This window comes from Branchiostoma lanceolatum, chromosome 14 (assembly GCF_035083965.1).
Source record: "Branchiostoma lanceolatum isolate klBraLanc5 chromosome 14, klBraLanc5.hap2, whole genome shotgun sequence".
Classification (NCBI taxonomy): domain Eukaryota; kingdom Metazoa; phylum Chordata; class Leptocardii; order Amphioxiformes; family Branchiostomatidae; genus Branchiostoma; species Branchiostoma lanceolatum.
In genome coordinates this window covers 15,789,635-15,812,242 of record NC_089735.1, presented here as the reverse complement: position 1 = coordinate 15,812,242, position 22,608 = coordinate 15,789,635, and the positions used below count along the sequence as shown (strand labels likewise).

Sequence of the window (22,608 nt, the reverse complement as noted above, 5' to 3'; positions counted from 1 at the left end):
CACTGCGTAGCTAGACGGCCCGGCACCTAAATATACGATATGTGCCAAGCAGATACACAACTATCATACACATAAGAAATATTACTTCATAAAACACAAAACAAATTGGGTCTTTAAGTGTTTGTTGAGAAGAAAACCGACCAAAGAAAACAACGTAAAGATCGCTGCCGTCTGGCGACGTTGTTTTCCCGCCATTTTTTGGGGGCCGCGATGGTGGCGGACGGCGATTCAACGCACAGCTTTGCAACGCTCTAACACGTGATTGGTACCGTCTATGAAAAGGAAACTGAATACAGAGATGGCGAAGATATTTCCCAATGAGTAGACGGAGTATTGTTGATGAAAGCGGTGTCACTTTTTCGTAATGATTTAGTAATTCGGGTCGCATGCAAGACGTACGTCGGGCCGCGCGCACAGTGCATAGAAGCCTATTTCCCGTGAAAACATGAGCTGGGATGCGCTAGGCATAGCCCTTCTCACATGACGTGAGAAGTGCACACAGTCAAAATTTTCCGGTCAAAAGAAAGCTAGAATATAGCAGTCTTCAAGCCTCATTTACATTTCCCTAACTTCATCACCAACTTCCGAAGAGAGCAAAATTACCAAAGCGTGTTAGGCACACTATCTGGCGTAGCACTAAATCAGAAGGTACATTCTTGAAAACGTCTCACAGCGTTTGCCGCTTGTAACGCGGAGCGTGAAGGGCCCGTGAACAGTATGAATACATTTCTTGTCCGTGTATGTTCTTTAGATGAATGTGTTCAAAATTCATTCATTAGAACATGACCATTCTCTGGAAACCAGCAATGGAGCGCCGTGAGTTCGAGTGCGTAAAAAAACGTCACATGTTTGCACCCCCCCCCCGTTATCTTTTCAGTCGCCTAAAGCGTGCATGGTTGACTGACACCTTTACCATTCAAAAGGTGGTCCCAAATGTAAAACATTTACATACATACATAAATAAACTTGGCACAAAAAGTTTGGAAACGTTACTTTGGTTGATCATATTTCCATTGTTTCTTGATCAATTTCAATGCATTATATATCGGTGGAAAGCTTAGAAGGTTCGTATTCATTACGTTATATAGTATTCGGGACTCTATTTCACAAGATGCTGTTTAGAGAGCATTTTGATTATTTGATAAACGTTAGGAAGGCGGCGATCATGTGATCATGGGGTCATATATGACGTCAAGCGGGCCAGGTCTTGTGGTGGGAGAGGGGACCTAGGCAACACCATGTTAGCTTCCTATTTCCATGTAGGAACTATAGATCAGACTTTCCAAACTGGTCGTGTTGTTACTGTTACTAATGCTACGGTCACATCGAGGATGTAGCCCCGGCTTGGCTCTGACGTCTGGGGGCACCGGCTGTCTTGATCACAACTAAAAGTTTCCTTCGCGCTACCCTGCTGGGGTCCCGGGTGGTGGGCAGTACATTATCCCAAGTGCCTTAAAGTTCAACGCGTAGACCCTCTTTCCTGTTGAGGGCGGGGTTGTACATCCTCTCATATATTGCTTCTCTTATCCCCCGTTCGAACCAGCGTTCTTCACGATCTAGGATGTCCGTGGATTCGAGATTGAATGAGCACTTGGGATAATGTACTGCCCCCCACAACCCCCCCCCCCACCCCGGACGAACAACATTTAGTTGCTGTACTAAAAGCAACAGTAGCTAATTGAACTATTGGTACAAAACTTTGTCTTGAATTAATCTTCTTTTAAAGACTACTTCAATACATCCTAAATTGTCTTAACCTCATTAACATACCTATTCAGAGTTTTGGTATAAAACCTGGTGTTCTCAGTCCTATCGTTAGTCACTGACGAAAGACAGTGGATGCTGTCTGAAACGTCTGTTTCAAAATTTTATCTAGTTGCTTGAGTAATTATTTTTGGCGCATCTTACTACCTGGATGTCTAACTTTTATCAACGTACATAACAGGATAACCCGTGACTACGAACTCTTGCAGTTTTCGTAAACAGTGCTAGGTGACGCTTTTGATCCATGAACATAAAAATGCTTTCTATCTAACAGATGACCTTTCACTTATGTTTAAAACAAATAATCTAATTGCTTTTGAACTATTGCAGTTCTAGAAAACATTGCTAGGTGACGCTGTTGAACCATAAGAATGTAACGTTAGCTTCCATCACGCATTCACAATTAAAGTTCTTGATATAATTGCTGGTGGCACTTTTGATCCATGAACAGGTGCTAAAGCAACAGACATTTCTTTTATTCATGACAAAAGCTGTACAGTGCGTGTTTGTTACCTTCCACAGAGATGGATTGATAATCCAGATGTCGACCAAAAAATCCTAGCTACTATTCCATTAAACCGTTCACAAGTACAAGCAAGCCAGCTGTCCTTGGTGCTGAACACTGTTTCAACACACAGTTAGCACACGCACACAAACACACACACACGCGCACGCACACAAACACACTCATACTTGCATCATTAGAAATATTTAAGTAAATGTCACCATCATTAGACATAGAAATAGACTTAAAACAAATTGTGTTATTCCGATGATCAACTGCAATAATCTATGCACATATTAACGGCACTTGTACCCAAAGGCCCATGGCAATGTTTTGAAGTTATAATTCTTCTTCGGAAATTCGCTTAGACTAGACAAGTCTTAAGATCGTGTATGAAACATTTCCACGCATTTTGCAAACCTGCGACACCAGTTAACAAACGCTGCGCCAAGACTAGACATCTACCATTCTAAGCGAACATAAAGCACACTATCTGGGCAATCAGGCGACAATGAGCTACCGCGTACTAATACACGACTACACTAGCTATCCGGCGGAAGACAACACTTCGGCACAACAACAACAACAAAATAACATGAACGTTTATTCGGGAAATAAAGAATATGATTTTTCGCTATAATTAGTGACATCCAAAAATATGGAGCTGAACACCGAGGAGAAAACGCATTATTCGCGCCTTATTTTCTGGAATTACTTCGTATAGCGGATAAACTTCGGTTTGAGACTGAACTGACATGACGTCACGGAAATTACCGACAGATCTTCTTCTTCTTATTACCGGGAAGACTTGTTTTAACAACTTGAGCCTACAACAACGAATTTTCGAACTATATACATCGGGAAGGAAGGATGTTAGGACAATTTTCACCGAAAGAGAAGAAAGGACAAAGCACAAAAGGAGCAGAAACGGGGCGACAAGCGGCTGGACAAGATGCAAGATTCAACATTTCACCACAAGAACCCGGACAACATTGTGGTCGTTCTTCTTTTTTCGTTCATGTCAAAATGTCTTCAAATGTAGCGTCATTGCGGGAAATTTTCCACAGAAAGGGAAGCGAAAGGGCTGTGAAACTGTATGGACGAAAATTGATAGGCAAAACTCGGGATATGGGGAGGAATGCAGCAAGATTTGGAGTCGATGCAGTCAACAAAATCAAGCTACCTGTGACGTCATGACAGGTAAGATCTTTTGAAAACATTTTCGTCATTTCTGAGAGAAAATTCTCTATGAAAACTTCCAGTGCCTCAGAAAAGTTCAGAATATGCTTCGCACATAAATATTCTGAATGGCTGTGTAAAGTTTCTGTGTATCTTCTGTGACAAAAAAATTTTTTGTGAGAAAAACAAGGTCCAAGTTTTTTTAGCGCGCCACAACACAAGAACAGATCTTGAACAGAAACAGCATACTGTAAAGTTTCTAATTTGTTCACAAACCTGAAGAAGTAAGCTACAATGCTGCGATTCACTAAAAATGTACAAGGATTTCATGGTTAACTTGTTGATTTACGTTTTGAGTGAAAGGATATACCTTGGTATAACGTTGATGTAATAATTGACACAGTGAATGGTGCGGTCTGTAATTGGTCAGGAATACGTCGGTAATGTTATTTGAGAATTGGTCGGAAAATCACCGTCTCTCGGGGAATTTGGTCGGGATTTAGTCGGTTGAAGGGTGCTTCCCGACAAAAGGATTAGTGGCTTTTGACATGATCATACTGTCTATAATAAGAATTTTACACTATTGACAGGATGATCCTATGATGTATGCATTCCTATGCAATTTTTTGTAATCTACTCTTGCACAATCTGTCAATATTGATTTTCATAATGTTGTCATCATAAAAATAATTTATTTAATTTTATAATCATAATTTTGCTCTAGAAGCATCCATAAGTACATCATTGTCAGGTGCTTTCCAGAAGTGCTTCCTAACATTATCAATGAGTCAGAAAGCAGATGAATAGGATGTATGACATCTAAGTTGATATTGCAGTTATGTTGCATAATAAGATACTGTAAATGCAGAAATGTTAGCGTGGTTTAATTTCGCGGTCAGGAGAAAATGGATTGTTGCGGTGGTTTTGAGATCACGTTTAAACAATAATAGTGCTACAGTCACACAATGGAACAGCTTTTCGCATGTTTTTAAGGTTGCGGTAAAGAGTTAATCGATGAAAGTCATGACCATAAAACCACAAATATTTCTGCATTTACAGTAACGTAACATGACCAGTTTACGTCCAATTTATTCAAAACGTTATTTATCCTAAAACCGCGCGGACAGAGCCAAATGTTTAACCCATGGGTAAAAATATCAGCTCTTCTAACAAGAAAATGCATGGTCTGTTAGTTTTTCTCCGCCTGTTTAACGCCGTGCGAGCATGTATTTATACTGGGGTATATGGTGTAGAATTGTGCTAGGCTTACCCTTTATCGTCCACCTCAGTATTTTCCCTTCTAGCGCTATATGCTTGAAGAACATAGACGGGAAAAAAATGCACAGTAACTGTCGAAAGTAGTCTACAGACAAATGACAGTAAAGTCACTATGTTTGTCCCTCCGCTTGCCCGACGCGATGGAAGAAAACAATTTTTGTATTGTGAATTTCCCCGAAATCGGCAGCACGTGGCGTTCACGTGATAAACGCATGGCCATGATGTTATGTCGTACAAAAATGTATCATCTGAGCGGCGGTCGCTAGGTTGTATCAAACCTTCCTAAAACTGGCAAGAGTTTCAAACCTCGAATCACCATGGATAGTCTGCATATCAAAGAAAGGTTTAACGTCAGCTACTTTTAAAAGATACTAGCTATCGTGTAACTTAGAAAAACATGATGAAATACGCGGTGTCGAATTACATATGAAATGTGTCATGCATGACGCTTCCGTGCAACTTGTTACTGGTTCAGGAGTTTATTCTGTTATGTCGCTGGACGTAAACCCTTTTAGATGTTTTGTATTATAGAGAGAGATGGCTGAAGATCATACTTATGATGTTCTTTGTTTCTCATGAGAACAGGCTTTGGCATAATACACCGCGACATGTGGATATGACCCAATCTGGACGTAAACTACTCCTGCACGTAAATAGGTCATGTTACGTTACAGGGAATGATGTCGATTTAGTATATTTCTACTCTGTATATGTATATAGTGTACGCGAAGAGGGTCTACAGAGCCATTGATGCTCAGATGGTGGAGCAGTCAATGCTTCAGGCCTGTGAGGAGGCAAAGAAAACAACTGCTGACATGGAGAACAATGGTACATTGCACACTTTACATGCAGCTGTTATTTGTTTGTTACATATCTGGTATAAAATGCCAAATGGCATTACACACCTGGTTTGTACTGACGAGTACAAGCTGCATATCTGGACAGATTTATTAGATCCGCTCACATCAGGATGGTCTGGTGTGGTGTATTCTTTTGCCTGCTAGTGGTGCCCCTCTCCTCAACCATGGGACTTGGTATTTTATGCCAGAGTCTGGAAAAAAACACAACCTGATGCAGACTTTTTAGTTGGTGAAGCACGGTGGCATCGTGAGGTAGAATAGGTATGAATTTGGTCATGGTTCTGTTTGAAAGGGCAGAATTGACGACTATCTTACATCGCAGTTCACGACTTGCAGGGAATTTGGACAGCCATTCCCGACTCAAACAGCTGCCTACGGCCAAACACGACTTGCATGTTGTTTACTTTTTTTTTACATTAAAATTAATCTACAATACGTCATTACACATTTGCATAGAGTAGGCCACATATCTGTAGGTACAGTTAGTTACATATATCAATCTTCATCCATCCTCTAACATGTACCTCTCTTTCCCCATGTAGAAGACCAATGTGCTGAGGGAAACATACAGCAGCTTTATTTTCTACCAGTACATCTGACGCCCTTCAAGAACAGCATCCAAGCGAGTGGAAACACACATACTTCAGGGAGAGGGTTTGGGAAAAGTCTTTCAATATGATGTACTTGCATGATGGTAAATTGATGATGGATTCTCCTGGTGAATCAACAGATGAATTTATTGTACATGTTGGTCTTAATGCTCTGAGTATGAATTGTTCTGGATTGGAACCTTTTGTAGTGAACATCATACAGATATTGCTAAACACCACAATCGACTACAACTGATCACAACCAGGTATGATTCTAGTATGCAGTGGATTTATTAACCCCTACATGGAAAGTGCAAACAAGACAGTAACTAAATTGTGAAACAGATCAATACTGTTTGAAACTAAATGTTACAGAATTTTTTATTTTATTTTATTTTTTTGGGGGGGGGGGGCAACCATGCATATATCTTATAATATATTATTAGAAATGTTTATATTCCTATGGAAGCCTGCACCTTAACAATAACCTCAATGACCTACAGTCGCCAGTGCCCCTCATAGTATGATACCCTTGGAGGCTTGAGTAGTATAGGAGACCATCAAGAAGGTTATGTTTTCAGAGTTTTGTGTACATGTCTGTTAGCAGGATAACTCTAGAAGTCATGAATGTATATTAATCTTTATCATATTGGGCATGTTGGTAGCTGTGGAAGGAAGAGATTAGATTAAGGGCCCCTACCAGCTTCCCATCGTACTGCAGTAGAAATTCCAGTTTTCATATCCCGTGTTCTGGACATTATGGTCATGATTTTTCAGAGGTAGGCATTTGGGCTCATGAATAAGGGACAATGGTACTGCCACCTAAAAACTTTAAAAAAAGAGGGACATCAAAAAGAGAGGAACATGTACACCATGCAAATAAAAATCTCATTTACATGATAAATGTAAAATGTCAACATTTCATGTTGGGAAAGATTCCATCAGCATTTGGAAGTACAAAGTAAAGATGAACATCATTATACATGTATAAAGCACATCAGGGCCTCATTTGCATATTTAATGAAAAGAGGCTAAAGTAGTTTTTGCTAAGATTATAATAACTTGCATACTCCGGACACTTATTTGGGTAAAGAGGATCATTGACTGATGTAGTACATGCCAATGAGGACCTTATTCACATAATGAGAAAAAATATGTCAACTGAGGGTTATCCAAACACCAGAAAGACGTCATGAGATAATTTGAAGTCAATTTGTCGGGGCTTCTTCTCGCCCCTATCTATACTTCATATGACTGGTGTCTTGAAAAATAGAGAGCGAAGCATGGTACGTGCAAAGTAAGCTACAAGGCTTACATAGACTCTCTAGGCATACCGGCTGGTTTCCTAAGACGGCATTGGTCTCGCCTAAGATGGGAGGCATTGCTAACAAGGGACCAGTTTCACCGCTATTGCCTAACACCTGAAAGACGTCAGACATGGCATGTCCAATTGTCGGGGCTTCTTCTCGCCCCTAGCCCTAGCCATACTTCATATGACGGGTGTCTTGAAAAATAGAGAGCGAAGCATGGTACGTGCAAAGTAAGCTACAAGGCTTACATAGACTCTCCCGGCATACCGGCTGGTTTCCTAAGACGGCATTGGTCTCGCCTAAGATGGGAGGCATTGCTAACAAGGGACCAGTTTCACCGCTATTGCCTAACACCTGAAAGACGTCAGACATGGCATGTCAAATTTTCGGGGCTTCTTCTCGCCCCTTATCCATACTTCATATGACTGGTGTCTTGAAAAATAGAGAGCGAAGCATGGTACGTGCAAAGTAAGCTACAAGGCTTACATAGACTCTCTAGGCATACCGGCTGGTTTCCTAAGACGGCATTGGTCTCGCCTAAGATGGGAGGCATTGCTAACAAGGGACCAGTTTCACCGCTATTGCCTAACACCTGAAAGACGTCAGACATGGCATGTCCAATTGTCGGGGCTTCTTCTCGCCCCTAGCCATACTTCATATGACGGGTGTCTTGAAAAATAGAGAGCGAAGCATGGTATGTGCAAAGTAAGCTACAAGGCTTACATAGACTCTCCCGGCATACCGGCTGGTTTCCTAAGACGGCATTGGTCTCGCCTAAGATGGGAGGCATTGCTAACAAGGGGCCAGTTTCACCGCTATTGCCTAACACCTGAAAGACGTCAGACATGGCATGTCCAATTGTCGGGGCTTCTTCTCGCCCCTAGCCATACTTCATATGACGGGTGTCTTGAAAAATAGAGAGCGAAGCATGGTACGTGCAAAGTAAGCTACAAGGCTTACATAGACTCTCTAGGCATACCGGCTGGTTTCCTAAGACGGCATTGGTCTCGCCTAAGATGGGAGGCATTGCTAACAAGGGACCAGTTTCACCGCTATTGCCGAACACCTGAAAGACGTCAAAAATGGCTAGTCAAATTGAAAGGAACATGCCAATCATGCAAATCAAAACTTGATTTACATAATAAATGTAAAATACCATGATACCATATAGCAGGAATGATTCCATCAGTATTGGGAAGTACAAAGTAAAGATGAACATCATTATACATGTATCAAGCAAATCAGGCCATCATTTGCATAATCAATGAAAAGATGATAAGATAGCCTTCTTTGCTATTATATGACTTTCACATAGTTTGGCTACAGAGGATCATTAATTGATGTAATCAATGCAAATGAGGACCTTATTATCATTAAAAAGAAAACCGTAGAATAATCAATTGTTAAGTTGAACCCAACACCTGAAAGACGTCAGAAGTGACATTTTCATGAGATAAAGTCAATTTTTCGGGGCTTCTTCTCGCCTCTATCCATACTTCATATGACGGGTGTCTTAAAAATAGAGAACGAAGCATGGTATGTGCAAAAAAAGCTACAAGGCTTACATAGACTCTCCCGGCATACCGGCTGGTTTCCTAAGACGGCATTGGTCTTGCCTAAGATGGGAGGCATTGCTAACAAGGGACTAGTTTCACCGCTATTGCCTAACAACTGAAAGACGCCAGACATGGCATGTCAAATTGTCGGGGCTTCTTCTCGCCCCTAGCCATACTTCATATGACTGGTGTCTTGAAAAATAGAGAGCGAAGCATGGTACGTGCAAAGTAAGCTACAAGGCTTACATAGACTCTCTAGGCATACCGGCTGGTTTCCTAAGACGGCATTGGTCTCGCCTAAGATGGGAGGCATTGCTAACAAGGGACCAGTTTCACCGCTATTGCCGAACACCTGAAAGACGTCAGAAATTTCATGTTCATGAGATAAAGTTTAATTGTCAGGACTTCTTCTTGCCCCCTATCCATACGACAGACGGAAGTATCAAACTACCATCATCTGCTGCTAAGGTACATGTATTCTAATTTTTTGTCAACAAAATTTGCGTAATTTATACCTATCAATATTCTTCTCTTTTTCAGCTGTATATGCTTGTTGCTTGAAAATCCGATCATGGTACGCGTAGAATCGATGAAATTTCCTCACTGATTTTGCAGATTAGCTTCTAATTTGAACAATTAGCATCTTCCTGTGTTAATCATCACTTAAGTGATGTACATGCCAAACACAACTGAAACGAGATTTGTTTTGCGATGGCCCACTAGCACTGCAAGATGTATGTTGACCTATTGTCCTAAATTCCAAGACCGCTGCTTTTATGATAGTAAACGTTGCACATTTCCAATTTTACCTAAGTAATTATGTAGAATAGGTTCTTATTTCCACAACATAGGTCTCATTATGTTAATCAACATCCAAGATACCTATGTATGAAAAAATAATGAAAAGCCAGCAATCCCTTCTTGAGTTATCCTCTTCGAAAGTTTCCAACAAAAAGACCCACTGCAATTCCATACCAGCTGCTAGGGAGTTCAAGCTCACTCCTTGCTCCAAGTTAAGAGCTATCTACCACTTAAAAACCAGGACCCTAGCATTTTGAAGTTCCGCTGCAGTACCGTAGGAAGTTGCTTGGAATCCCATTATGAAACTTAACTTTTGTTTTTCAACACCTACCCTTCTATTGAATATATAATGAGGACATACACGTTCTGCTGCATTACTGTAAGATGCCGCGAGGAAGTCCATTGTCAAGGTTAACCTTTGTCTTACCAACATCTACCTTACTACAAAACATCTATCCACAGCTTGTTGGGTTATCCTGATTACATCGAACCCACATGCATCCACAGCCATGTCACCATCAAACAGTTCTGGTGGAGATTGTGATGCTGAGCACCACATATTTCATATGTACAACCATACCTATCCTTGGTGTCGAAATACTATCCACACACTGACATACCTGTCACTGATGCTGAACACTACACCTGTCAGACATTCAACCACACCTGTCCTCACTGTAAACCACACTTGTCAGACAGAAAACCACACCTGTCCTTGGTGCTGACCACTACATCTGTCAGACATACAACCACACCTGACTTCAGTGCTGAACACCACACCTGTCAGACATACAACCACACCTGTCCTTGGTGCTGACAACTACATCTGTCAGGCATACAACCAAACCTTCCCTCAGTGCTGAATACCACACCTGTCAGACATAAAACCACACCTGTCCTTGGTGCTGAACACCACACCTGTCAGATATACAATCAAACTTGTCCTTGGTGCTAAACACCACACTTGGCAGACATACAACCACACCTGTCCTTGGTGCTGACCACTACATCTGTCAGACATACAACCACACCGTCCTGTTCTCAGTGCTGAACACCACACCCGTCAGACATACAACTACACCTGTTCTTGGTGCTAACCACTACATCTGTCAGACATACAATCACACCTGTCCTTGGTGCTAAACACCACAAATGTCCGACATACAACCAAACTTGTCCTTGGTGCTCAACACCACACCTGTCAAACATACAACCTCACCTGTCCTTGGTGCTCAAGTTGTTTAACATGAGTTTGTACACTAGCTGTATGTTTCACTATTGTTATTGCTTTATTTTTTCCTCACGTCATTGTGTTATTTGTAATCATTACTGTTGTTTTTTATTGTTGTATGCAAGAGAAGGGCCTCGTCAAGAAATCACTGATTGTAGCCAAATAATCTTGAAAAATATGTGAATAAATAAGATAACAAACTTTGGTACTGTGTTTTTACGAGACGCCCAGGTTCTATCCGTAGGTTGTCATTCCAATGACACTGGGTCAGATTCAGCTATCCATAGGGTGTGTCATTCCAATGACACAGGGTCAGATTCAGCTATCCACAGGGCGTGTCATTCCAATGACACGGTCAGATTCAGTATTCCATAGGGTGTGTCATTCAAGTGACACGGGGTCAGATTCAGCTATTCGTAGGGTGTATCATTCCAAGGAGAAAAGGGTCAGGTTCAGCTATCCATAGGGTGTGTCATTCCAGTGACACGGGGTCAGATTCAGCTATTCGTAGGGTGTATCATTCCAATTACACAGGGTCAGATTCAGTTTTCAGTAGGGTGTATCATTCCAATGACACAGGGTCAAATTCAGTTATCCGTAGGCTGTGGCAAAGGGTCAGATTCAGCTACCCATAGGGTGTGCCATTCCAATCACACAGGGTCAGATTCAGCTATCCGTAGGGTGTGTCATTCCAATGACACAGGATCAGATTCAGCTTACGAAAGATCATCAACCCATACAATACATGCAATCTTGTTTGTAAAATCAGTGAGATTATTTCATAATGCATCCTTCATAAAAGTTAACATCATTTGGCGAATGCATGTGGTCATGGAACTCTAGTTTTGATAATTTGATTATCACATTGCATTTTCTTGTAAGTTTTTATCACAGTTTAGGATTAATTGTTTATGCAATCTACTGATCTTTATGTCATTTTTGAAATATCTTTGTTCCTTATTTTTTATCTTATACTTATAACATTTGTTTTATGATTAATATTTGTTGAGTGGGGTACCGTATAAGCCTTGTAGGCTTCTTCCTCCCACCTGCACTTTTATAAAATACCTTTCGAACTCTTATCATTATTGTTGTATGTGCGAATAAACAAAACAAACAATAAGACTGCTAAAAAGGAGTCGGTGCTGATGTCTATGTTCTTTATTTTTAGGGCTTATCTGAACTTATTTGTACTATGTTTGAGACTGAAAAAGCCCTGTGAGGCTATGTGTGCGCCCCTAGTTATTTGCCATCTTGTCGTTGATCCAGGAGATGTAGTTAGTGACGCGTGTGTAGACGCCGGGCTTGTAGGCCTGTGCGCAGCCGTACCCCCAGGACACGATACCGTCCAGGGTCCACTGTCCGCCGTAGTTACAGACGAAAGGTCCACCGGAGTCACCCTGTAAAATTTCGGCACAAAAATGTGATATTTGTTTTCTGTTTTGTTTATGGACACAGACAAGAACAACGTGGCACTGAGCCCCAGTCTTATAACTTATTCTAACAGCGCCACATACAGAAACGTTAAGCTAAAATGATATGGTAGATTTCTAAACGTGGTCTAATAGCATTTTGAGGCTGTATGGGCAGTGGGTTGGTATCCTGCCACCACCTTTGACCTCCCCAACTTAAGTCAGGTACCCGTTTTACATCTACATGGAGCGAGGAAAGTCGTGTTAAGTGAATTTTCCAAGGGCACAACATCGGTGGCTTCAGGGGACTCGAACCCGGTACTCCTTGGCTCTGGGCCAAACACCTTGCCGTTACCCCCCACGACCGGAATGCGTTATTTCAATTGAGTCGACACATGACATTTTTCTGCTTATTGTACTAATCTAATAACACTCCCATCCCACTATCTCGCTGCTATCCAAGATTTGATAGATCGCGCAGTTTTTAGCTAAAAAACCGATCGTTTTACGCTTTGTTGTCTTTTCGCTCATACTTCTACATTTGAAATGATAATCGAGGCCAAGAGTTACACAAATACAATTTAGATCACCGTGAGCTCGAGGACTTAGTGCGATCGCCATCTGGTGACATTCTTTTTTTTGGTTTAGGAAAAAATTTGCGAGGAAGGAGTCAATATACACACAAGTGTACACCCCCCTCCCCAAATGCACAGTATATAAATTACCTTGTAGAGGACGTCAATGTGATATAGACATTGTTGTGAAACGTAAAAAAAGACCTCCTATGAACTTCTTGGTTATGGTCCACTAACGTTTACGTTTTACAACAATTTATACAGGACACATGTACGTCATCCACAAAAGCATTATACGCTCGTTCTCATTTAAATGTACACATTTTGTCACTTCCGTTACCGTTTGAAGTTAGACGTTTCTGACAATAAGATATGCCACATAACTGTCGTTTTTAAAAGCCAGAAAAGTTTTAAGTCGTCATAAAAACGACAGTTTGGCACCTTATATGTGACAAGTCTTAATGTCAGGAACGTCTTAGGGCCCTGTCACACTTGTGCGTATATTCAAGTGCGCGTGAGTTGCGCATTAACATTTTTTTGGATTAAGTAAGGGTTGCGGGGATAAAGATGTTTTCTACTTCGACCCACCGTTGTGCAGCCTAGTAATCGATCCTAAGAAATTAGTTATTCGGCTGCAAACTTAACCTAAACCAAAAACATGTTAACACGCATCTCATGCGGACTTGTCTATACGCACAAGTGTGACAGGGGCTTAACTTCAAACGGTAACGGACGTTACAAAATGTGTAAATAATAACGAGCGTATATACATTGTTACTGATTAAGATATTTCACGCAATACTGGAACGACATATAAAACACAAAATGTTGAATTACAGATATTTAGGCACGTGGATTTGTCGTCATATATTTAATCATTGTTGCAAACATGGCTGATACGTCTTATCTACCCGATATACGCGTACGTCGTAATGTTTGTTCCGATATCAGGGTACGGACCAGTACGTTATCACACATAAACACCGTCAGCTGGCTTTTCTCATGGTAATCTCTTTGTTCAACTTTGTTACGTAAAGGAAAAAAAAGTCAGTGGACAAGAATAACAGCGTTGCTCACTTTGAAGATTATTTTTTAGGATTACATCTGGTTTTTATAAGATACCTGGCGGATATCGTAACTGATAGTAAAAATAGACATCTTATTTTTATAAGATACCTCGCGGATATAGTAACTGATAGTAAAAATAGACTTTACAAGAAAACCCCTTTTTTGGGAACCATGGTAGTGATCTCGCAGACTGTCGCGAGAGTTCATTTTCACGAGAGTTGCCCATGATTGTCCAGAAGCTCTGCTGTCTCAGCTTTGAAATTGTTAGTTCGAGATATATGGCTATAGAATCAGGCATTCTTCACAGCAAACTTTGAGCCATGTCCGGCAGAATCTAGTGTAAGCCAAACCAACTGACGGATTGAAAGGAATGCCAATCATAAGAACTAGGGGTGACGCAACAGTTGGCGCCTGCGCCTAGAGCCCACCGTGAGAGAGCTTTAACAAGGGTTTCAACGATTGAAATCCTTTCTTGGTGTTAGGTTGGTTGTTGTTGTGAAATCTGGGCCCTCTAAGGTTGGTCATGGTGGGACCATCTCCATACCTTTACGTCACCCCAGTGAGATAGTGAAATGGTAACAAACCCAAGGGCTCTTGTTAGGGGGTTATTTGCCATATAGTATTTGTCGGAAATGCGTTTGATGACAGTTGACATCACAGGCTAACATTCGGGTATCTTCTGAAGTTTTGCTTCCTCAGATAAATGACACCTTATTTTTTCTCCACTTTCCCATAAGATTACATGCATAATTGGCATATACAAGAACAGTTGCCGGGGGGAGGGGGGTACACACACATGTTGACGGGGAAAGGGGAGGGGTATTACCTGGCAGGCGTCCACGCCACCCTGTGTGTATCCAGCGCAGATCATGTTGTCGGTTATCTGGCCATTGTAGTAGCTGCCACTGTTACACGTGGACCTGTCCACGACAGGCACCTTACCCTGCTGCAAGATGTTGGGCAGGCCAGATCCTAGTGCACGTCAAGTTAAGAAAGATATGAGTAGCGGGACAAGATTCTTGAAAGGCTATCTAATTACTTTACGTAGCACCATACCTAGATATGTGTGAGGGTCTACATACTTTTCCGGAAGGCGTAGGTAGCCTATTTTCATCTCCCGTCATTCATAGAGAAAGCCGTCTTATACACGTAATTCACAAGGAGGCGACCAAATTTTGCTTAATTGACTTCTTTGATTTTAATATATTGATAGATTTAAGATATTGTAATTGGAATATATCAAATCAAAAACATAAAAATCGAAAGAGAGCAAAGACAGGAGAAAATATTATGTTGAAGACAATGAGAGAAAAGTATTTGTCTACCGCCGGTGGACCCCCACCCTGTGGTGTAGCACATGGTACCGCCGGGGGCGTCGACAGTTGGCAGGCACACAGGGCTGGCGTAGTCATCATACGTGATGCTGGTGGTTAACTTCATCAGGGCGATGTCGTTGTCAATGAGGCTGTAAAGCAAGGGAAATATTGAGAGAAAAATTACAACTATGTTTCCTCACCTTTATGCTATCACAGTCAGTGCGCGATAAACTATGAGCTACAAAGCTCCTAATCTCCAAGCAGATGTAGCAGTCGTGCTTGTTTTCAGCGTGTTTGTACGTTTTTCTGAAGGTGCACGGTTTTTACGGATACCGGACTGGTTGCAAAAAGTGCGCACCTGAAAAAAACCCAGACGAATACGCCCAAAACTGCTGAGTCATCAGGCTACCTGGAGATTGCAAAATTCCTGTCACTGTCAACCAATCACTGAAGTCAAGTGTTCGTAAGGTCACATGGCCTCAGTGATTTGTCATTCATTCGAACCTGAAGAAGGTCAGAGCAGGACAGCCGAATATTTATGTCAGTTAACCTGTTGGGTTGGAATTAATTTTAGCAGTAGTTTACAATGTACTCGATAATTTATTCATAGAATGTTAGAAATGAGAAATAAACAATAATAATATTTTTGCAGGGTAACATACGAGCGATATGATAACCAAGACAGGTGTACAGCAAACTACAGTTGTACCAGAGATGAACGGAAAGACAGCAAAAAAGGCGACAGTAAGCAGCCAATAATAACACGCTGAGTTGTGCTTATTATTCATAACACAATAGCCACAATTCTAAAAAAAGTACACAAAAAGCGACAGTGAGCAGCCAATAACTTAGCTAGGAATAGCACACGGAGATCTTATCATGCATAACACAGTTCTAGATCTAGAGAGTTAACGACCAACACGGATGAAATTTCGTGCAACAAACTTTGAGTTGTATCTCTCGTGCATGATGACCCTGCTAACGGCGTGGTCCCGCTGGGTAGAGTCGGTGGACTGGCGACGGTGGCTGCCGACACGGATGGTCCAGGAGCCGGGAGAACGGTTACTGGTGGAGGCATGCAAAGGGTTGTGTCAACGTTATACATGGAAAAATGCACTCAGTTGAGCCTGTTTTCAGGTATGCCTGATTTCAAAATACAACACAACTACCACTATTCAATAGGTCTATTCGATAGACCTCCTGTCAGTTACGGCGGTCATTTTCAATTTCCCGGGGTGAGCTCGGGATCATGCACCAAAACGAGGCTGCAGCTGAGAGCTTCTTACTATAAGCATGTGTTGCAATATAGGTATACCATCTTTGGTGGTACACTTTGCCAAAGCCTGAGTGTGTTAAGACCCAGAAAGGGAATCCTGCTGAGAGAGCCCACCCCACTAGCCTAGCCCACAACCAATCTAGGTAGTTTTCATCGACTATATAGCAACATGTTTTATGAAGCCAGGTAACTATACATTTTTATTCTGCAGATTTAAATCAACGCAGTTGAGTTGGAAACATAAGGTACCAAACAGGAATCTACTTGGCCCATTCCTATACAGTGAACGGCAGAACGCAGTCTGTGCATTCAGTCACAATTTACGAAGGGTGCAGTAGATATTTGAATATCGTCTTAATAATGAAAGGTTTTTAGTTCCCCCACCTGTCGACACAGTGAGCAGCAGTAGCGATCCAGTTGGGTGCGATGATGGAACCGCCGCAAACATGGCTGCTGCCGTACAACAGCATAGACACCTGTTAAGAAACAAACAAGAAAGGCGTGTAAAATATTTGGCCGCGTGAGAACTAGAAGAGGGCGTCGCACGGTTGTAGTTGTTTCCCTGAATAGCTTCATCAGTTTGGCAAGTACTAAACTAACGTTTCGGTGACCGTCTGTAACCCTCCTCAAGGTGATTCTGACTGGTTCACATTGGTCAACGACACGTATCTGAGCTGCCATGCAATGTGAACCAGTCAGAATTGCTTTCAGGAAGGTGACAGACAGACAGCCACGAAAACTTCGTTTGAATACAACACTTGGTTTTGTAAAAAGAGTCGCGTTATTTTAGATCTGTTATGCTTGTTCTGGACAAACTGGAAACCTCAGCCCCATTTCAAAAAGTCCCTAGCTGGAATGGGCTTATGTGCTACTCCAGGGGAAGAAAAATCATTGTACTCCTTCACGTAAAAAACACTTTAACGTCAAATTCTTTCTTGTCCTATGCCATGATTTCCAGAAAAATTGTAATTGACGGCCTTTGTTATGAAAAACACTGGGTGTGCGCATGCGCGTTTACCTGCCATGGCCAGCTACCCTGCCTGGCGTCCTGACCCCCCACAACACGGTTGAGGATGGGGGAAATGGCGGGAGCACCACAGCTGCCGTCTCCTCCTGTACCAGTACCGGTGCCGCTACCGGCAGTGGTGGTAGTGGTGGGAGCCTGGGTGGTAGTGGTGCCGCCGGCTGGAAGAAAAAGAAATCCCTTTGAATAAGTTGTTTGCGCCTACCGCCGCAGCCGCCATGCTAGTTGGCTGAAATTTGAACAGTTCTAACTATAAACGTGCATGTGACTGACGTAACAATTACGTGACTCTGATTGCAGATTGAAATACACCAGGAAACTTCCAAGTTTAACCGTCAGACATGGCGGACAACATATATGCCTTGGCCACGTGAGTGCATGAAGCCTAGTTGAGGGTTATCAAATACATTTTCGTCTGAACGTAATATCATACCCAGCCGCAGCATTAGATTTACAAATAAGAAAAGTTTTCTTAAAGGTCTTAAAGATGTAACAAGGTGATGTCAAAAACTAATTCCCTGGGGAATGCATGCGTGGAATATTTAGAATTTTTCTCAACTCAATCGCAGTACTATACTAACGGCTCCACCTCTGAGGTGTTACCAAAAGATGCATATCAACTTACCACATCCGGAAGTGACGTCGCAGTACTCCCACCTGGTGTTGGAGTCAGTTGTGTAACACCACACGCCGCCTGAGTCTTGGTCTGGATTCCGGCAGTAGTTCTCCTCCAAGCCGAACTGAGGGTAGTACTAGAAACGAGTAACAACAGCAACTATTATAACAACATTACTACATTGTCTTTTAGTATCATCCCTTAGAACTTCAACAGCCTGCAGCTTTGCTCAGAGATTGCTTTGTTGCATTCTGCCAGGACGTCCCAACATGCAAGTGGTAAACCACGCGTGGACGTTGCAGTCACGTCAGTAGTAAGTAACGAGAACAGTAGCAAGGCTAGTCGTAATCCATATAATGTAATGTTGTAATGGACCTGTGGGTGGTATATATGGGAATGATAGTAAGTAGTAAGTAGTAATAGTAAGTAACGAGAATAGTGAAAAGGCTAGTCATAATCAATGAATTGATGTAACGTAGAGGATCTAGGTCTGTGGTTTGTATCGGTGGGAGTAGTCGTAGTAAGTAGTGAATAGTAGCAGTAAGTAGCGGTAAGTGAATAGAATAGTATGAAGACTAGTCGTAATGTATAAAATGTACAGATGTTGTAACGTAGCGTTGGTATAAGTGGGAGTAGTCGTAGTAAGTAATCAGTAGTTACTGAAGTAGTAAGTAACGAGAATAGTACCAAGTATAATCGATATCATACAATGAATTGATGTTGTAACGTACCTGCGGGTTGTATCTGTGGGAGTGTGGGTACTGGGAGTCCCAGCGTTGACAGGTCTTCCCGGTCTGAGTCACGGCCAGTGTCCCGCGGTAGTCCACGGAGTTGCCGGTGTAACAGTCTGGAGATGGGTTAGCACAGTCATAACAATATAGAGATGGAGATTGTCTCTCTCAAAGCGGTACAGAATGCATAGTTTAGATGGTTGTGTTCCTATTATTACTCGTATGAAGTTCTATGAACGCATCTGAGGCATATTAATGGTAAATTACTATCAATGTAAGAACTTCTATTACGCTGGGTGGCATAGGTTTCGTCTTTGCATTTGCAAGACATAACTAGAGACCAAAATTAATTGTGTGGCTGTTTGCATCCATGACTCATTGCATGCCCCAAGCGTGCGCACTCGCATACATGCCATTCTTGAACCCCGGCCACCTTTATTAGCCACATACACAAAGACAAACAAACAAACAAACAAACAAAGAGACAAAAGCAGATATATTGAAAATAGAATCTTAGTTTTATGGACATAACAAGTGCTTCCGTACAAACTGAACTGAGAAAGAATGGAAATGCATGGTGCAGATTCCTACCTGAAGCCAAGGCACCTGCCCCCGGGGCCTTGGCCTCGTAGGTCAGCTTGAATCCTTGCCTAGTTACGGACGCGTCAGACCGGAAACGGATCCACATGCTGTTTCCAAGTGACGTCACAGTTGGGGGCAGAGTGGTCCCACAGTAATTCCCTGTGAAGGAAGAAACGTGGTTAACATGATGTCATCTGGGGGACTACCAAGAGGGCGGTACCGACTTCAAGTAACCTTTGACTCCCTACCGTCATTGTCTGTGTTCTCAAGATCACGTGCTGAATTCAAGCTGAACGTGACGAGGGTCTGGGGAGACCACAGAAAATTAGTTGAGTCAACATTTCCAAGCTAGATACAAAGTTAGTTTTACTGTTAAGTTTACAGATTTTTAAGAGTGAGTTGTAATTTTTCATCTCTGCTTTGCAAGAAGTAGATTTTGCCGTTGTTTGTGTGCAGTTTTAGTCTGTGTATGTGTGTGTGTGTGTGCGTGTGTGTGTGAGAGTGTGTGCGTGTTCGTTTGAGTGTGTATGTGTGTGTGCGTGTGAGTGTGTGTGTGTGTGTTTGTGTGTGTGTGTGTATGTGTGTGTGTGATAACTGACCGATATAGGTTGCACTAGAATCTTCAACACCGTCCCACATGGCGACGTAGTCATATCCACAGGAAGAGTGAGATTCGACGTTGAAGGTTTCAAATCTGCCGAAAAGAAAGACAAAATTTTGGTCATATGTATCATGAAGACAGGACATTAAAATTATTCTTTCTCAAGCGCGCGCAAGGATTTCGCCACACAGCGCAGAGAAGAACAAAAAAGAAAATTAAGAAATTCAAAGTCGCGGGTTTGAATCCCACCGCTGCCACCATAGTGCGATGAGACGTCTCTATGCTCGTTTAACGACACAGAGACGGTAAAAACATATTCGTGGGATGAACTGCGAATCTTTATTCTTCATGCCATGTGGACTGAACGGCGTAGTGATACAAGCTCAAGAGTGATTCAGTTTCCTATGTCACAATCCATGTGCCTGATGATACAGTAGTACAAGCTACGTAGATCGCGGTTGGTATGCCTAATGAGAAAAGTACTGCGGAAGCTATTATGTAACTAAAAAGTGCCTGTATGGCCTTACTTGACGGAGACGGTCTTGCCTTCTGCCACGATGATCTGCCAATCACAGGCGGCGTTGTTGTCGTAGTCGGACGGGTAGTTCATGGAGGTGATGATGCCAGACTCCCCGCCCATGATATGGGGGGAGCCACAGCCAGAGTCTATTAGGGCAATAAATACATGTATATATTATCGGTCGGATGTACATAATTTTGAAGTTCGTAAAGTAATCACTAAGATAAGAATATGTAGTCATAAATCAAATGTGATAATCGGAAGATACCATGAAATTCCCCGTGACCAGAGGTTTTGTCCATTATGTCCAAATGAGATTGAAGATGAACAAAACTTTATCATGGATTGTTCACGATATCATGATAAACGCTCAAAGCTGTTCCACCTTCTTTCCGCGTGCTCAACAGAATTCGATACATTCCATTTTATAGATAAATTCAACTACATTCTAGAAGGTGACAGACCTTACTGTGTACAAATCGGTAAATATATCAAAGAATGTTTAGATCTTAGATCTAGTAGTGTAAGTGATAGATTAAACTCGAATTTTAAATTATTCATATACTTGTACGTAAGTTAATTCTTTTGTATCCCATTGCTTGTTGTTATAGCATGTATAGTTGCAAAAGACCTTACGAAAGTCGCTGTACCTTTGTTTTGTCAATAAAAAAAATTATCATATATCAAAAACGGGATAATCGAGTTTCTCCTTTAACCCCGTTTTTTTACTAGATGGCGATGTCTGGGACCAAAATGGATTTGTGTGACGCTTGATTTCATAGTTAGAATATATGTTGTAAAGTTAATTTCTCTTTCTCCGTGTGTTCATGTCTATTCCGATGTGTTTAACACTAAGACTTTGTCTTTTCAGTCGCTATCTAATCTTCATAGTCATTCCTTTAAGTCCAATCCTCTGGCACAATTTTAACCCGCCAACTAATGCTTATGTTTCATAGCAGAAAGTTTAGATGGAATAAATGACAACATGGAATACATAAATCGTCAGCCACACTTAGAGTATGCATATCAAACATTATAATAATATAGTATGATTTCATACAATGTAGTGCTGCAATGAACTGCACTAAACTAACTGCAAAGAATGTATTTATAGCGCATTTACATATAATACATTATTAAAATACAATATTTTGAATATAGAAATAGTGTGATTCTATTAAAAAGTTACTGACCCGTTTGTCCGTGGACGGCTAGAACGCACGCTGCTAGACACAACAACCACATGGTAACGTTTAGTCGTTCCCTTTAGGAGTGATGAAAAAGTGAGGAATAACACTTTGCTTGTGAAGTATTTATACCGTACGGCCAAACACAAAAACAACACGACCTTTGGTAGCCAATGTTGTATTTGCAGGTGCGTGGAAGTAGGATGTTTGACAAAGAAGCCCGATCTATGTAAACATCCGCACACGTAAACATGTAAGATGCACATACGGCACTATCTGTTGTTTGGTAACATGTATTTTGACATAAAACGAGGTAATGGTGATTTGCAATTAGTCATTGTTATCTGAATATTTCCCTTCCTTTAAAGAAAATCTAAAAAAAAAAGTTGTAGTTGTGTAGATGCGATAAACATTCCCTTTAAGAAAAAAGACTTTCTTATAGGGGGTCGTGAAGATTCTTCATTTTGTTCCCCTTATTTGAGTTGAAGCATGATGCTTTTGGCTTCGCTATGGGCTCACGTTTTAGCTTATCACAAAGGGGTCGCCCCTACACATTTCTATAAGTGTGTTGGGTTCGGTGACGTTCAGAAATGACGTGTATGATTATCAAACTGTCCCACATTGCG

The 22,608-nt window shown here is 41.6% G+C and overlaps 1 protein-coding gene and 1 long non-coding RNA gene across 2 annotated transcripts; one reads left to right on the top strand and one right to left on the bottom strand.

The window, feature by feature from the left end:
- The first annotated feature begins 3,021 nt into the window (after positions 1–3,021).
- Positions 3,022–11,278, top strand: LOC136448840 (uncharacterized). Its single transcript, XR_010757930.1, has 3 exons — positions 3,022–3,469; positions 5,447–5,554; positions 6,129–11,278. It is a non-coding gene; the product is annotated as an uncharacterized lncRNA (long non-coding RNA).
- Positions 11,279–12,220: 942 nt separating this feature from the next.
- Positions 12,221–22,121, bottom strand: LOC136448824 (plasminogen-like). The gene is made up of 12 exons (XM_066448477.1): positions 21,989–22,121; positions 20,803–20,941; positions 20,274–20,368; positions 19,684–19,833; positions 19,093–19,208; positions 18,371–18,497; positions 17,740–17,906; positions 17,106–17,197; positions 16,391–16,510; positions 15,455–15,594; positions 14,956–15,101; positions 12,221–12,474 (listed from the first exon to the last, which is right to left on the bottom strand). Exons 1-12 carry the CDS (start codon positions 22,038–22,040, stop codon positions 12,313–12,315), a joined length of 1,506 nt encoding a protein of 501 aa, XP_066304574.1. The 5' UTR covers positions 22,041–22,121; the 3' UTR covers positions 12,221–12,312.
- Between the last annotated feature and the right edge of the window lie 487 nt (positions 22,122–22,608).